Source organism: Rosa chinensis, chromosome 5 (assembly GCF_002994745.2).
Source record: "Rosa chinensis cultivar Old Blush chromosome 5, RchiOBHm-V2, whole genome shotgun sequence".
Classification (NCBI taxonomy): domain Eukaryota; kingdom Viridiplantae; phylum Streptophyta; class Magnoliopsida; order Rosales; family Rosaceae; genus Rosa; species Rosa chinensis.
Genome location: NC_037092.1, coordinates 85,361,001 through 85,377,237, shown reverse-complemented (window position 1 = coordinate 85,377,237; position 16,237 = coordinate 85,361,001). Strand labels below are relative to the sequence as shown.

The window sequence follows — 16,237 nt, the reverse complement described above, 5'->3', positions numbered from 1 at the left end:
TAAAACATGCTCGGATAAACGACTTGTTCGGGTTACGACTTGCTTGGGTATCGAGTATGGCCACGACTTGCGCTTGGGCCACGCCTCGCATGCTCGCACAACGCCTACACACTCAATTACACCCAACTTGCTCAAACAACCCAACTTGCTCGATCATGTCCAACATGTTTTACTTAAGCCCCAAGTTCACAAACGCTTCATTCTATGTCACCGGGACTATTCCCACAAATTACTTTGGACACCCATTACACTTGCCACTATCTATTGTGCGTGTTATATGGCCATAAGATCCACATATACAACTACCAATATTTTACATGTTCATACACATTAATGGAATATTGAGTTCTTCTACCGTTTGTTGCTTGCAACAAAATGAATTCTTTTCGCATTCCATTAATACGAGCGGTAACCAATACAACAAGCATTCTACATATGCGCGTTTTTGTCTCATTGTGTAGGTTAAGCGAGTCCCTTCTTGCTTGCGGAGCTCGGGGACTTGTAGGGGCCGTGCGCCTCTCGGATATTACTTATGCTTGATGACTTCATGATTTGAACTCCCCAACCAAGAAGCTACTCTTACTCGGGGACTTCGGGGACTTGTTTATACCTACACTAGCAAGTTAGTTCTCTACATCACCAAGCATAAGTAACACCCACTTTGGGACATCCACGAGACATGGCAAGGCCCAACCGAGACATGCATCTTGTAGCCCTATGTTCAAGCTACGCCACGGTATCCGGAAGAGGCAAATCCGTCGCCGGGAAGCCACCTTCCTGGCCTTGCCAACATGCCCTCACAAATAGGCTTTCTAGACTAGAATAGTGGGTTCTTGTCCCACATCTAAGAAAATGTAAAGGAGGAGCATTCCTTCACCTATAAAAGGAATGCCTCCTCCCACTTAAACACCATTCAACACACTCCATTACACACTTTGTAATGCACTTGGGCCGCAAGGCTCGACACACTAGTATAAGCTTTCAAGTGGACGTAGTCTCCCCCTAAGGCGGGAGGTGAACCACTATACATCTCGTGTCACTCTCTCTCTCTCTCATTCTTTACGTTAATTAGATCCCAACGGATCCAAGCGTTAACAGCCCACAGCCACCGTACACGACCACCACCGTCGCGACCTCACTGCCACTCCTCCTTCGTTGATCTCCGATCATTACCTCGCCACAGTGCCACCACATCTCCACTCAACAAGCGACGAGGAGTAAAACCCAGAAGCCCTGCCACCCACCGAAGCTGAATGACGCCAAACACACATCATCGGAGCCCTCGGCTCTGCTCGTCTCGGTTTTCCGGCCTCCAGTCCAAATCGAGCAAAATCACCTCCAGAAATAGGATCAGCGCCTCGTCAATCACCACAACCCCTAACCCAGACCTTTGACTCCAACCAGAGCCGCCGCACACCGCCGTAGCTCCGCCGTGTACACCGCCGATATATCCAATCTTTCTGGTAAGCCAACCCGAGGCCCCTTTCCTTGTCCCATTGAGTTTCCAATTTCGAAATAATGGGTCTCTGATGCTTTGTTCTTCGATTAGGGATATTTAAACATTGGGTACGGAGGAGACAGAGAAGTACAGACTAGAAGGGAAGGCTACTGGTCTTGAGTTCGAATGTGTTCTTAAAGGAATGATGAAGAGATGATGGCGACTGCAAGATACAGCACGTAGTGAAAGATGTGGTCTCGGCAGACTAAAATGGGTAAGGAACACAGGCTTTCGAATTTTTAATTTGATTGTTGTTGGGACATTGAGGTTAATTAATTAAGGATGTTGTTTTGTGGAGGAAATGAGGTCTGCAGAACTGCAAGCTTTAGGAGAAGGGAAGTGTTGGGTCAATTCCATTTGCATTAAGGAATTGGTAAGAAACTCAAGACTTTGTTTTGGATATGGATTGATTGAGAATGGATTATTGATCCTATTTTTGCGTACTAGGGAATCTGAAGGATTAATGGTGGTGAAATGCAGCTTCCACGATTTGGCTATCTAAATTGGAAAAGAACAAGGGTAAGGGTCTTGGTACTTCTACTGTGAATTATTGGTACATGGTGAGGTTGTGGCCTTGTGGATTACTTGAGATGAAATTGATTGAATGTATGGACAGAGTTATTTTCTCAATTAAGATGATGTATTTGGTTTTGGAAATGTCCTTTTGCTGATGGGCTTAATTTGGTGGTAATTGAGAATTAAAACTCGATGTGTTGAATGAGGTCAAAGGGATTAAGTAACCACAATTGTTTGAGAAATTGATTATGAAAATGGTGGATTTTATTTGATTGAGCTAAATTAGGATATTGGATCAACGTTCATGAAATAAGGTTAAAAATCGGAGTATTCTAGTGTTGCCATATCCCGAAGTTATCGTAAGAATGTAATAATTCGGGAATGGTAATTACTATTTATTTGCTAGAATTTAATGGTTAAGTAAAAAAGGGTCAAACCGGTTGACTTGGAATACATTAAGAAATTAAGTATAATCACCATATCCCGAAAGGAGTTTGAAAGGCGAAATCATTCGGGAATGGAAATTATTATTTAATTGCTTAAGGTTTAAAGGCTAAATAAAATGAAGTCATACCGGTTGACCGAAATTTTAACATGGAAACAAGTATGATCACCATATCCCGAATGAGCTCACTACGTTAAGTGAATTGTTCGGGAAGGGTTACCATTAAATATCGATTCAGAATAAATTGGTAACTCATAAAGAAATTGAGCAAATGAGTTATGAATTGGTTACTTATTGGTTTACTTTTATTATAAAGGACTCGTGCGTGTGCCTTTGGAAGTGGACAAAGTGTCGAAAGTCGAGAACGAACCTAATTGTGGATGGGCACTCCAATTCCAGGTAGGGTGAGCTGTCCCTTCCTTGTTAGAGGTTTTCGATATATGTGGAATGCTATACTAAGATAGTATGTTGCCTGCAAGTGCGTTTTTGGTTGTTCATTAGTCGATGCCTCGTGATACATGTGTTTTCAGAACTGATGATTGCTAATTGCGAAAACCGAGGCTAGACTTGCATGTTGAGATACTGTACCCTTGTATGTTTATACTTGTGACCTGAAAGTGAATGGGACCTAGACGCGTAGATTCCTAGGAATCCCACGGTGTCGATAACCGTGAACCTCCGGAGGGGGCCGTGCTCCTATGTTTGTCGAGGAAGAGTGAGTACAGACAGTGAACCAGTCATAGGAGACTCAGGGCCAGGAAATGGACACTTTCGCTACTTGTAGTCGGAAGTACTACAGAGTAGTTGGCCGGTTCTCGAAGGATGACGAACCGAGTCGGTCACCGTTGTGTTTGAGTTTAGCCGGCAGGTAAGTATCTCGGAGCTCCAAGTTGTGTGAAACATACTGCATATGTTTTATAAAAGCGATAAATGTTTGTGGTTGCCTCTTTATAAAGTATTTTCGATAAACGTGCACAATATTATGTAGTAAATATTTTCAAGTGTATTATTATTTTCAAACCTAGCATGGTTGGGTCGGCCCTTACTGGGCATGCGAGGACGAAAGCTCACCCCTACTATAGTGTGCAGGTTTCGAGCATGTGGTCGGGAAGCGTACAGGGGAGGCACATGGCCCGGCTTGGCGCATTTCTCTGTAGTTTTATCAAAAGGAAGGTTTTGGTCCCTTATCGGATTTTGAAGTAATTTGGTTATTTATTTCCCCACTAATTTATTTGTTTTCTATTCGCTCATTCACAAAATTTCGAGAGACCCGTAACCCTGGGGCGCGTCTCTCATACTTGTTTTCACTTCGTGATTTGTTATTTTCCAAATTGAACTCCGATTGTAAGCCCAAAACTCCTAGCCCATTTCAAATTCCGCTTTTGAAAATATGTTGTTCGGTTGCTAGAACGTTTTGAGACATTTGTCCAAGAAAGTGTTTTGTAAACCAACAACCTGAACCAAAAAGGCCTTGTGATTTCGGGTTAATGAGTCATCGGGATGTCGTTAGTGACGTGTCGGTTTCTCATTGGCTCGGGGTCGCGGCGCTGTGGGACCCCTATCTCGGGTCACCACAAAACATAAAACATGCATCGATATATACAAATCTTTACAATCGAAACATACTTTTTAAAAAGAAACTTCAACAAAGTGCCAATATACATATTTGTTCGATAAAGTAAAGTCCACATGCTCCAATCAACTCCATCTCAGCCACCCATTTGTCATCAGTCGTTGCCCAAACTACAAATTGAGAGTACGAAGAACAGAAAATTATTTTTAAAAAATAGAAAAAAAATAACAAAACATAAGATAGTGTGTTTGGTTTTTTACTACAAAGTGAAATGGGTCTACTAAGTGAAGTACATACCATGTAGTTAGATAATTCCTTTGCTGCAACACATTTGCTCCAATTATTGGATGACGTTAACTTGCTGGAAGCAAAATCTCTTTATAAACAACATTTGTTGTGAACACCCCTTCCTCGCCTTCAAATGAGCCTTTCTTGACTAACACTTTGGTGGTAGCCTCTGAAATTCCTCGTGATAAAGCGACATATAACTGCCCATGACTGAATACATGATCTGGAAGGTAGATGCCAACATTCGGTATCGTTTGCCCTTATGATTTATTTATAGTAAGTGCAAAACTCAACTTTACAGGGAATTGTTTTCTTGTCATCTCAAAAGGGAGTCCAGAACTCTCGGCACTCTTTAGAGATATTCTTGGTAACAATACTCTAGTTCCAGCAAATTGACCAGTTAAAATCTCTGCGTCAATAAGGTTGTTATATGATCCACAGCAAGTCAATCGTGTACCATTGCACAATCCCATCGTAGGGTCAATATTTCTCAAAAGTATAATGGGAGCACTTTTTTTTATAGTTAACTGATGTGGGGGCATACCAGAAGGTGAAATTGAATTTAAGAATTCTTGTTTGTACATATTTCTGGTGTCATCCTCAACTGAGTCGAAAGAGTACAGGATCCGTTCAAGCCCTAGAAATTGCTTTAGAATCATCTCATTAAGCACGTCAACATCATCATTCTTTGGAGTGATTATTGCCCTTTCAACCATGTACGCTGCATCATTTACATGAGATTCCAAATTAAGAAAAACTTCATTAACTAATCGGTTGATTGACTCTTCACCCTCCCATGGTATGGCCATACACGACGGTAATCATATCATGTCTTCAACCACAGATGGTTGTCCTCCATTACCAACATTAAGTAAAAACTATGAGAACTCTGGATCATTGATAGATCTCATATTTTGCCGCAAACGAAGAATCCTCACATTTTTCCAAAATGAAGAGTTAACCAGACTGGCTTGGACCATCTGAGACCTTGTACCCTTATGGACAACAGGCAGAACTTGTCGGAAATCTCCCCCAAAAATAATCACTTTGCCCCCAAATGGAAAATCACCACCTATTATGTCTTTAAAAGTCCGATCAAGAGCTTCAAATGCAAATCTATGCATCATTGGTACCTCATCACAAATAATCGCTGATGATCTTCGTATCAACTCTGCTAAATTAGATTGTTTACTAATAGAGCATGTAGAAGATGCATCAAGATTGAGTGGAATTTTAAACCTGAAGTGTGTCGTTCTCCCACCAGGTATTATTGTTGCTGCAATTCCAGAAGTTGCTGTTGCCAGTACAATATGATCATTGCTTCTCAAGGTTGCTAAAAGTGCACGATATAAGTATGTTTTTCCAGTCCCTCCTGGACCATCAACGAAAAATATGGCATTGTCATTGCACTCAATAGCTGATATTATTGCGTTGTATGCAAATGACTGATCCTCATTCAAGAGATGAATTGCATCGCAGTCTTCTTGAGGAATGATAATTGAAACTTCATCCTGTATTAGCCTAGGCATTGACGAATCTTCACCATAATCTTCAGCCATTTCAGGCAAATCATAATCACAAACAGATTTACTACGTTGCACCAGCAATCCGTTTAAGTCTCGTAAGAGTCTGTTTGTGATACGTGCACTGACTGCAGTGCTTGAAGAAGCATAATCTTGTATCATAAATTGGTAAAATTCATCCATAAACTTCGTACCCCATGAGGCTCGCAATAAACCAAGATAGTGACAAACAATCTCCTTAAAGATGAAGGCATATGTATGCTTGAAGCCTCATGTAAACATTGTCGGATACTATCATCGTCTTCTAACAGACCTCTTTGTTCAGCCGCTTTCTTAAATGTTGGTTGCGAGATGCCATCTACTGTCCTCAAATCCTCGTATGATGTAGGCCCTCTAACATGGTTCAAAAGAACACGTAAGTAGAACTTTTCTCCTTCTGAAGGAGATACCGTATATATTCTTCCAATTACTTTTTGGTTAGTCTGTCTTTCCTCCCATGTCTTATGTTTGCCAATCCATCTGAATCTTTCAGGAAACTCTCGATATAAGTATTGGCGCGCACCTTCATAATACTTGTTCTTAGTAAAAAACTCTGTGAGCATCGTCATTGAGTTTCTATCATTTGCGAGAACATCTGTTACCCTTTCATTAGCATTAAAGAAAACACTCTGTCTATTTGGAAGATGAATTTGCAATCGTTCCACTGAAGGATACATACGATTCATTACAAATTTGAATATTCTCCATAAAGCCTCTGGTGCACAAACCCATCTTGCGTCAACAAAATTCCTTATTTCATCTTCATTAGCTTCGGGTCGAACTTCAAATGTTACTCTATCTGGACCTTTGTAGACATATTTGTACAAATACTTAACACTCTTAATGCTGCAACAGACTTCTACATTGATATGACAATCATATTTTGTGAGTAGCCAAGGGTTGTACGGCATAACCCAACTATTATCTACTTGTCTACTTTGATTGAAATCAGATTCTGCATTTGGGTGAACATCTCGCCTACGGTAAATGGGATAAGAGTCATTCTCTTGAAATGTGTTGGCTGAAAAGGGCTTAGGATAACCTCGTTTACAACTCCCACGTTTCATACATGGGGCATTACGCTTATGTGCTCCACATAGACCATATATCATGTGCCTCAATACGGCATTGTACAACTCTGGTTCTTCATCTTAACTTGGTATTTCAGCTCGAACAATTTTGTCATAATCATCCGAGTTATTCAACTTATCATCGTCATTTAACATGAGAAGCATACGAACATATGGGAGACCACGTTTTTGAAATTCGATGACATAAACATGTGCAACAGCAGTACCTAAGACCCCTTTTTTGATAACATCTTCCTTCAGCTCTTCAAATTTGGCACGAAAAATCCGGGTACATAAATCAGGGCGATCTTGTGCCACTTGACCCAGTAATAACTCTGCCTTTATTTCTTCCCAATTCGGGTTGCATGTCATTGTGAGGAAAATATCTGGCTTCCCGTATTTTTGGACCAAAGCCATTGCATCTTGGTATCTCTGGTGCATATCACGTGGACTACCGATCAATGAGGAAGGTAAAATAGTTCTGCGACCAATGTTACCTGTTTTGATATTGTAAGTGGGATTAAACACCTGTTTTTAAGCATACTAAAGTCAACATAAAAGTTTATAGTTATATAATAATAATAATAAAGTTCATACCTGCATTGTTTTCACCGGCATTTAGCGAGTCTTGGAGTCCATTATGACAATGTGGACATAATTTTGGTGCAAGTAAATGACATTTTGTGATTCCAATGTTCTCATGAAAATTCCGAGCACAATTATGAGATCTGCAACCTCTAGCTCTAAGACGTACTTGGACAACACTGTTATTATAGGTCATGCTATTTTGAGGAATGACATTTTCAGAGGTTCCTGTTAAAAAAAAAAAATCGATGTCAATAATTGTGCTAGTTACTAAATCAATATATTTATCAACAATATATTTAATATACTAAATTTGTTACCTTGATTGAGTACTATGTGATCTTCATTATTCGTAGCATTTTGGTTAACTCCACTATTAGGCATTTGCGACCTATTTGACCGTGCTAGTTGCCTTATATGACTCAAGCGCATTCTAGAATTTTCATATGTTCCTATTATGTAAAAAAAAAACAAACATGAATAATTGCAGTTTCATTACTGAAACAATACTCATTGATGTTTGTCATTTCTTACCTTCATTGACCGCTATGTGATCACCATTGTTCGTATCATTTTGATTAGCTCCATTACCAGGCACTTGGGATCCATTTGACCGCGCTAATTGCCTCATATGTCTTAAGTGTATTCTATTTGGAACTTGAGTATTATCCTCATGATTTGATGTTTGCCCGCGATGACAATGACAATTGGCTCGTCGTCGTGCTAAATATTCATCACGTTGTATTGAACTCATTGAAGCCCGCCAAATGCTTTGACTTGTTCGCAATCTCGCTCTTTGATTCTCTCTTTCAAACTGTGGTGTACTTTGGTGATCAGCATGATTTTGTTGTTCAACACCTATGATTTTCATGTACTAAAATATTTGAACATTGATAAAACATTGGTCCGTAAAAAGTGAGAGAAATTAATGGATGTGAATTTCTCACATTTCTTTTCCATTTTAATATGGCATTTATGCATACACATTTACTCAGTTGGGGTCCACCTTTTGCTAATGTAATTTTCTTTTTAAGTAGTTATGATTTCAATTCTTCCCTCTTTGGGGAAGTTCGGTGACAAATTCTCAATGTTCTAAAATTCTTCTTTAAAGTATTACCAAAAAAAAAATTCTTCCTGAAAAAAAAAAATATATTTCTATCAAAACTGATAATTTTTCCAACCTACATGTATAGAATATTATTTTTGTTCATGAAAGTAGAAAGAAAATTATGCAAAACACGTATACAATACATTGAAGATGTTTGTGTTTCAGAACATACACTCAGTAAGGTACCGGCCATTGCTTCCACTTGATTTGATACACTTTGGCCTCCATTTGCTGTCTTTGATAATTGGCACGTCTTCGGGCTAAACTTTCCTCTTGTTGTGAAGAACTCAATAATCGTCGTCTCTCTCTTTGACGATTATTTCTACGCTGCCTTTCACCCTCTAATGCATGAAGCTGAGCATGTCCCTACATCGTACACCGCATTAATATAAAAAAGAGAACAAATTCAATTTTAAAAGTTTTCCCATCAATTGTTTTACTCTAATGAAATGAATGGAAATCTACCTGGTCTTCATTGGGTCGGGAAGAGTGTGATGAAACAGAGAGCGAAGAACTCATTGATTATCTCGTCTCTCCCGAGGGATTATTTCTACTCTGCCTTTCTGCCTCTTGTACATTGATAGGGTTAGGTCCCTATATGGTAAACCACATTAAGTCACAAAATTTATTTGGAAAAATGGTTCCTATCAATTATTAGACTTTTATCTAACAAAGGAAGCAAGTATAATGCCAAGCTACATGGTCGTCATTAGGTGTGTGAGAGCGTGATGAAGGAACCTGTCCCATAATAATCTGTAAAGATGAAAGCCATAATTAACCAAGCCAAAAGAGAATCAGCCAAAAAAAAAAAAAAAAAAGAGGTAAACGACCAAAAGAAAATAACAAAAAAGGCCTTGACCTTCTAGTGCAACAATTGATTCAATAACCCAATTCTGCAGTTCCAAGAACAGTAGTACAAAATATTTAAAAAATGTAGACTTTTCTATTCAATTGAAAACGTGGCACTATGATCAAAGTCACAAAACCAAATTTAGCTGAAAAAAAAAACATGGAAGATCATGCATGATCTCTTCACAAAGAAGCCAAATAAAACAAAACATCACCTGCAACTTTGGTGCTTCCAGCAATACTTACTATCTTCTTTTACTTCTTGAAATATATATATATATATATGCTGACCAGTAACCAATATATTCTCCTTTGCTGCTTCCCTCTGCGGTGGTCGATCTTACTAAATCCAACATAAGTAACTCATAGTCAGGAACAAAAGCCGAAGAACCTAAACATACTACAATCTCACCGGCTCTGCACCTAAATCAAACAAATATAAAACAAAATAAAATGCAACACAAAAGTGAGAGTCTGAAATGCACAAATTTCATTGAGGCCATCATGATATTCGAAAACAGTAAGCAGCCTGGAACAAAAGAAATTAAAAAGAAGCAGAATACTACAATAACATTTAGTAATGAAAGAGACCAACCCCTTCTAAGGGCAACTCCAACCATAGGCACCATTTGGGGGTGCTATTCTCATTTTAGCACCCCCTTGTTGCACTATTCATATAGAACTCAATTCTCATCTCCAACCATGAGGTGCTATATGGGGGTGCTATTTTCACTATTTTTGACTAAAATATAATATGAGTATAATTTTGATGAATATTATATTAAAAATATGTTAATTTAATTAAATAAGGTAAAAAAAATAATTTAACATTTTATCATAATATTTAAAAATTATTCTGATTATTTAATGAATTTAAAAAAATAATTTTTTTTTGTTGGCATATACGACAAAAGTGTCGGCACATACGAGTAAGAATCTAACTATTTAGATCATAATATTTAAAAATTATTCTTATTATTTAATGAATTTAAATTTTTTTTTTTTTTTGGTCGGCATATTCAACAAAAGTGTCGGCACATACGACAAAGAATCTAACTATTTAGAACATAATTTTGATGTTTTGTGTCGGCAAATATGCCAAACAGCCGAATTTCGATGTGATTTCAGCGCCACGTGTCAATCTCTAATTGGTTGTCCAAATTACGGTTGATTCTTTGTCCGCCACGTGTCATATCTTATCTAATGATATGAACTCAAACCGTCCATAAATATGGGGTCATTGTCATCCTCATCTCTCACAAATTCACAAACACTTCTCATACCCAAATCACACAAATCTTTCTTTCTTTTCCGTTTTGATTTTGTCAAACCATTTCTGCAATGAATCGTTTGACGAAATGGTTGCAGAAAGATCAAGAAGAGGCCGTCACGAGAAGTCGTCGACGAGCCTTGATGATGTCTGCCGCTTGCAAATCCAAACTCTGAAACATGAGGATTCACAATGGGGTGGTTCTTCAGAAGGTCGTACCTATAAGGCGAGGGATCGAGAGTTGATGGATCTTCGACTCAAAGCTCAATACTTCACGGATCCGTGCAGGTATGAACCAAACATATTTCGTAGGCGATATAGAATGCAACCTTGGGTCTTTGACAGGATGATGCGCGACGTGGCCAACTACGACCTATATTTTGTTCAAACAAGAGATGCTTGTGGGAGACTAAGCTTATCCACTGAACAAAAGCTGACATGCGCCATGAGAATGCTCGTGTATGGCATCACAGCTGATTTCTGCGATGATTACCTAGATATTGTGAAGACCACTGCCATTGAGATTTTTGGGCACTTCACAAAAGCAATCTGGAATGTGTACCATGAGACTTACCTCCGCCGACCAACACCGGCAGACTTGCGAAGGCTGCTTGACAAAGCTGAAGAACGGGGATTCCCGGGGATGGTCGGTAGCCTTGATTGTATGCACTAGCAGTGGAAAAATTGTCCCACCAGATGGGCAGGGCAATATACTAGCTACAGAGGGAAATCGACAATCATCTTAGAGGCGGTGGCCTCCTACGATACTTGGATTTGGCATGCCTTCTTCGGACTTCCAGGTTCCCTGAATGATATTAACGTCCTTGGATGTTCACCGTTGTTCAATGCCCAATGCGTTGGTGAAACCCCTGAAGTGAGCTACCAGGTACGTAATAGGCATTATCGTCAATGTTATTACCTAGTTGATGGCATATACCCTAAGTAGGGGTCATTTGTACAAGCAATCCGAAACCCGAGGTCGCCGCAGACACAACATTTCACAAGGATGCAGGAAGCATACAGAAAAGATGTGGAGAGAGCATTTGGTATTCTCCAAGCTCGTTGGGCAATCATAAGAGGACCAGCTCGTGAGTGGAGTAGGGAGAACCTTCAATACATCATGATGACGTGCATTATCTTGCACAATATGATTGTTGAAGATGAGCGTGATGAAGATGCAGCACAGCCATTTGATCCGGATGATATCCCAACCAGACCAAGGAAAGCAGAGATATATAAGAGACCAGAAATGGACACCGATGTTCATCGCAATCTGCAACAACTAAATCAATTCTTGCGTCGTTATAGGGAGGTTAGATGTCTAGTGATGAATAAAAACCTCCAAGACGATCTAGTCGATCACCTATGGACCATGAAGTTACAAGCTGATCAGAACCAGCAGTGAGGAGTTTTTTTTTTTTTTTTTGTGCTTTCAATAAGTGGTCATGGCCTACTTTATTGTGTGCTTTTAATTTGTGTTGTGTGCTTTTACTTTGTATTGTGTGCTTTTACTTTGTATTGTATGCTTTTAATTTGTGTGGTGTGCTTTATTATGAAAATAAAAATTCAATGTTTTTTTTCGAAGATGATCTACTCAACAAAATAATTGTCATTATCATAAATTAAAACACAAACCATTCAAAGCAACTAACAATATTAATTACATCCAAGATGTCTCGCCAAGTGGATCATAAGTGGTCAAGCTTGTGTTGTCTCCTTCAGGGGGTGTAGAATCTTGAGATTGTTCCGGGATGCTTGAAGTTTCTGCCTCCTTATCAATTATTTGTTGTTGCTTCCTCTCTCAATAACTCCTCTTTCTTGGGGTGAAAATTGATGGATCCACCTGCATCGTGCGAGCATCCTCAGCGCGTTGCTCAATTAGTTGACCTTCCTCAAACTGTCTTTGCCTTTGTTGGTACTCACGTTCTGTTTGTTCATAACATTTCTGCATTTGAACTCGTAGGCTATCCGCATCCTGCTTATTGCTTTTTTTCTTAGCCAGCTTCTGTGCTTTCTGTCCTTGAGGACGTGCCTTTCTTGATGACGGAAGCTCATCCTCAGTAGTGGGTGTTCCATCGTCATCCAAGTTGACATGATTAGGAACACTAAAGTAGGTGTTATCCATTGATGGCGTTTTCTCAAACTTTTCCGTACTTTTCAAGTATTGCCAACAATGGTCAAACAAAAAATCACAACCTTCCGAGTCGTAGTACGTTGATTTAACATTCATGAGCTACATATAATATTAAGTAAATAAAATATTAAAAAATGACCTTGGCTTAGTATAAATCGATCAATAAACTAAGCAACTAACAATTTTACTTTTAATTAACAACTACATGAGAAATAAAAATATAATCATTATTAAACATATTTCAATATAATTACCTCGTCCTCCATATTTTCGCCGCTTCTTCGTTGAAAGTGTTCGACCTTGTTAAGAGCTTGGCGCCACTTCATACATGCCGGACTTATTTTCTTCCAACGAGCGTGGCAACTTGAATGTGTTCTATCCATGCAACCAGCCGGTTTGTGAGCAATGTACTCCTCCGCCACACGACTCCACAATAACTCCGACTTTTGATCTTTTCCGACTCAACCATCACCCCCAACGGTGATCCAAGCTTGGCAAAGAATAACTTCTTCATTGTGCCTCCAAGAATCCCCTCTTGGAGCCATTTTTTCCAAAACAAAAAAAAAGAAAAAGGAAGATATATTTAAGAACAAGAAGATGGGTTAATGAATAAGAAATTGTGAAGGAGATGGAAGATATTTGGTGTGAGAAAATAGAAAAGAATGGGTTGGTATTTATAGAATTTCCTATATTTTACTGTTCCAACGGATATATTTTTTTCCCATAATTTTCTGGTATTTTTTTGGAACAAAAATGAAATAATAACCTTTCATTTAATAAGAGCCGTTGATAAGTTTTTTTCCCTCAAATATGAGCCATCAGATCAAAATAGATCCGTTCAGTGTTAAAAAAAAAAAAAAAAAAGCCAACATCAGACCGTCCATTTTAAAACAAAAGCGATCTCAGCCGTGCATTTAGTGATCGTTAGGACACGCAACGGTCGGCAGCAGACAACATTCACCTTGCGGGGCCCACTGGAGCAGACCACCTGCAGTGATATTTCTCTCTCTAGCGCAAGTGGGCGCATCTTCCTTCAGGGGAGTTCTCCCTTTTGCACGTGCTGCCCACCCAAGCCTTCCAGCGCGTCACTTCGCTTGTTGGGCTGGGGCATCAGAACATGTGGTCCCGTTTCACTGTTCTGAGTTCTGGTCTTGGATTTGTCTCAAATTTGAGACTCCAAATGAGCCCAAGTCTCATATTAATAAGACCAGATCCACTAAAAATACAAGGTTGGAGAAGCAAGTCCTATATTTGGCAAAATTTTGGTTTGGCACCCCATGGTTGGAGTTGCCCTAAGCATCAAATTATGCAATGACCTTAGTATATCATACACATGAAATGAACAATCACTAAGAGGTAACCAAATATAAAAAACAAGCATGCATAGATATTGGGATTAGAAAATGTAACTGTTAAACACTATATCCCAATCTCTTCTTGGTCAGATTGAAATAACAAATATGACCCCTGTGTTCTTAAGCAAGGCACTAAAAGTGAGAATACATACATCTCACTGGCACGTAAGAAAGAGTAAATTAGCAAAGAGAATTGAGGCACACTGATTGACAGAGTGAAGAGTACCCCTAATTGCAAAGTCGTTCTTGAGCTCCACGGTCACTTCTCGGCCCACTATCCATTTTAAGTAGAAGAAGAACAACTACACACACCCAAACAAAGCCAATTGAGATGAAGTATGGAGTACTGAGGAAAAATTAAAGAAATTAAAAAAAATAAAATGCAATGACAATGGATAATCATGTAATATGCAAAAACCACCGAAAGAAAGGAGGAGAGCCAAACATACCTGAGCAAACCGAAAGAAAAAGTGATCTGGAACCAATGATCAGGAATATGCAACACAAAAGGGAGAGTCTGAAATGCACAAATTTCATTGGGGGTTCATAATGATATCCGAAAACAGTAAGAACAGATTGTATATATTAACAGAAGTGAAACAGAGATATTACCAATGGTTGATTACTCCTCAAATCAAATTTTCATTCAAACTGAACATGATTCCACTCACTCTTGGCTATTTGAAACAAAAGAAGGAAAATTAAAAAATAATAATTTCTACTATTAGAAATGGAAGCGCCTGTTTTGGCTACCATTTCTAATATTCAAGGTACCTTGAATATGGATCAACAGGTCCTTATCGATCTGCTTTCAGTGCTACCCTTATGAGTTCTCTTTCTACACAAACCAAAACTAACTATATTCAACAGAAGAATTTTAATGCACGGAAGTATAGGTACCATAACCCCAAAGAGAGATGGTAGAAAGACAACCAATTCTCATTCTTCCTAGTGTAACAATAACAACATACACAGAGGCCTTAAAAGCATGATTCAAGGCAAGTGAAAAAAAGTTTACTACTTACGTATGTTAGTTCCTTATTCAGCAAAACCAATTTACTGCAGATTCTCAATCAAATAATACCTTCTCTACCTGATACCAAAAAAAAAAAACAATGAGATTGAAGCACCTGCTTCCCCCTAAATTGCAGACCAATTGATTAATTGAAGGAAAAAGAACATAGGAGACAGAAACACTACCTGCAACTAATATTAGAGGAAACCAACTTTCACAATGTCTAGAATTCTCCCATACATTTACCTGCAAAAATTGAAAAAAAGTCAAGCGGTAACAAAGAGGATTGAAATCGTAACGGTAACAAAGAGCTTACAGGAACTGTGTCGAGAGCCCCTGCCTCATGGATTAATTTTTTGGAAGCATAATTTGCACGAAGAGGTCATGAGCAACTCCCGGTCACCACCCACTGTTTGAAATTTGCCCAACGACAATGATTAACACATGGAAACTCAGTCGAAATCGAAAACCCAAATAAATGAAATTTGAAATCTGGAAACAATAATCAAGCATAACCTCCACTGAATCTGCCACTCTGTCCCCCGAGTTACACCTATTTTACTCTGCCTTTTGGGTTTGATTGAGAATCCACTCTGCACACAATACCTAACAAAGGTAATCTAATTCCAATGAGTAACATAGAAAACCAAACTTAACAGAAATAGGATACCCAAATCAATGGAAAAAGAAATCTGGAAATGACCCAATAACAATTGGCTGGTCTGACCTTATCTGCAATCACTGATTTTGATACCAATTTTTTCCTCTTTCTGGGTTTGAATTTGCTCTGCTCCTCTTTCCCTTTTCTCCTTTTATATGAACCGTAGATTGAGAGTGGGGTGAATAGTGATGAAGCCATCTCTTCTCCGATCATCTCCCACGTCCGTCTTCAGTTTCCAATCGGGCGCCCTGGCAGTCGTTCTTCTAGGAGATCATGGTAACTGCTGGAAATTTTGGTTTTCATCTAAT

General features: G+C 39.0%; 1 protein-coding gene and 1 long non-coding RNA gene across 3 annotated transcripts; both read right to left on the bottom strand.

Annotated features, from left to right (window-relative positions):
• Positions 1 to 5,198: 5,198 nt before the first annotated feature.
• Positions 5,199 to 6,994, bottom strand: LOC112164343 (ATP-dependent DNA helicase PIF2-like). Its single transcript, XM_024300552.1, has 2 exons — positions 6,157 to 6,994; positions 5,199 to 6,046 (listed from the first exon to the last, which is right to left on the bottom strand). Exons 1-2 carry the CDS (start codon positions 6,992 to 6,994, stop codon positions 5,199 to 5,201), a joined length of 1,686 nt encoding a protein of 561 aa, XP_024156320.1.
• A 2,596-nt stretch (positions 6,995 to 9,590) lies between these two features.
• On the bottom strand, positions 9,591 to 16,191 carry LOC112202304. Of its 2 annotated transcripts, XR_005810927.1 has the most exons (6): positions 15,996 to 16,191; positions 15,585 to 15,874; positions 14,866 to 14,930; positions 14,703 to 14,770; positions 14,480 to 14,555; positions 9,591 to 9,837 (listed from the first exon to the last, which is right to left on the bottom strand). It is a non-coding gene; the product is annotated as an uncharacterized LOC112202304 (long non-coding RNA). The 2 variants fall into 2 exon arrangements; XR_002937266.2 differs by lacking the exons at positions 15,585 to 15,874; positions 15,996 to 16,191 and adding an exon at positions 15,028 to 15,089.
• Positions 16,192 to 16,237: the final 46 nt, after the last annotated feature.

Bases quoted from the DNA above. Each gene is read 5' to 3' on its own strand.
- LOC112164343 (XM_024300552.1), bottom strand. From the start codon at position 6,994: ATGATATATGGTCTATGTGGAGCACATAAGCGTAATGCCCCATGTATG. The intron at 6,047-6,156 runs GTCTGTTAGAAG...GTTTATTGCGAG, and splicing joins GAAAGCGGCTGAACAAAGAG to CCTCATGGGGTACGAAGTTT.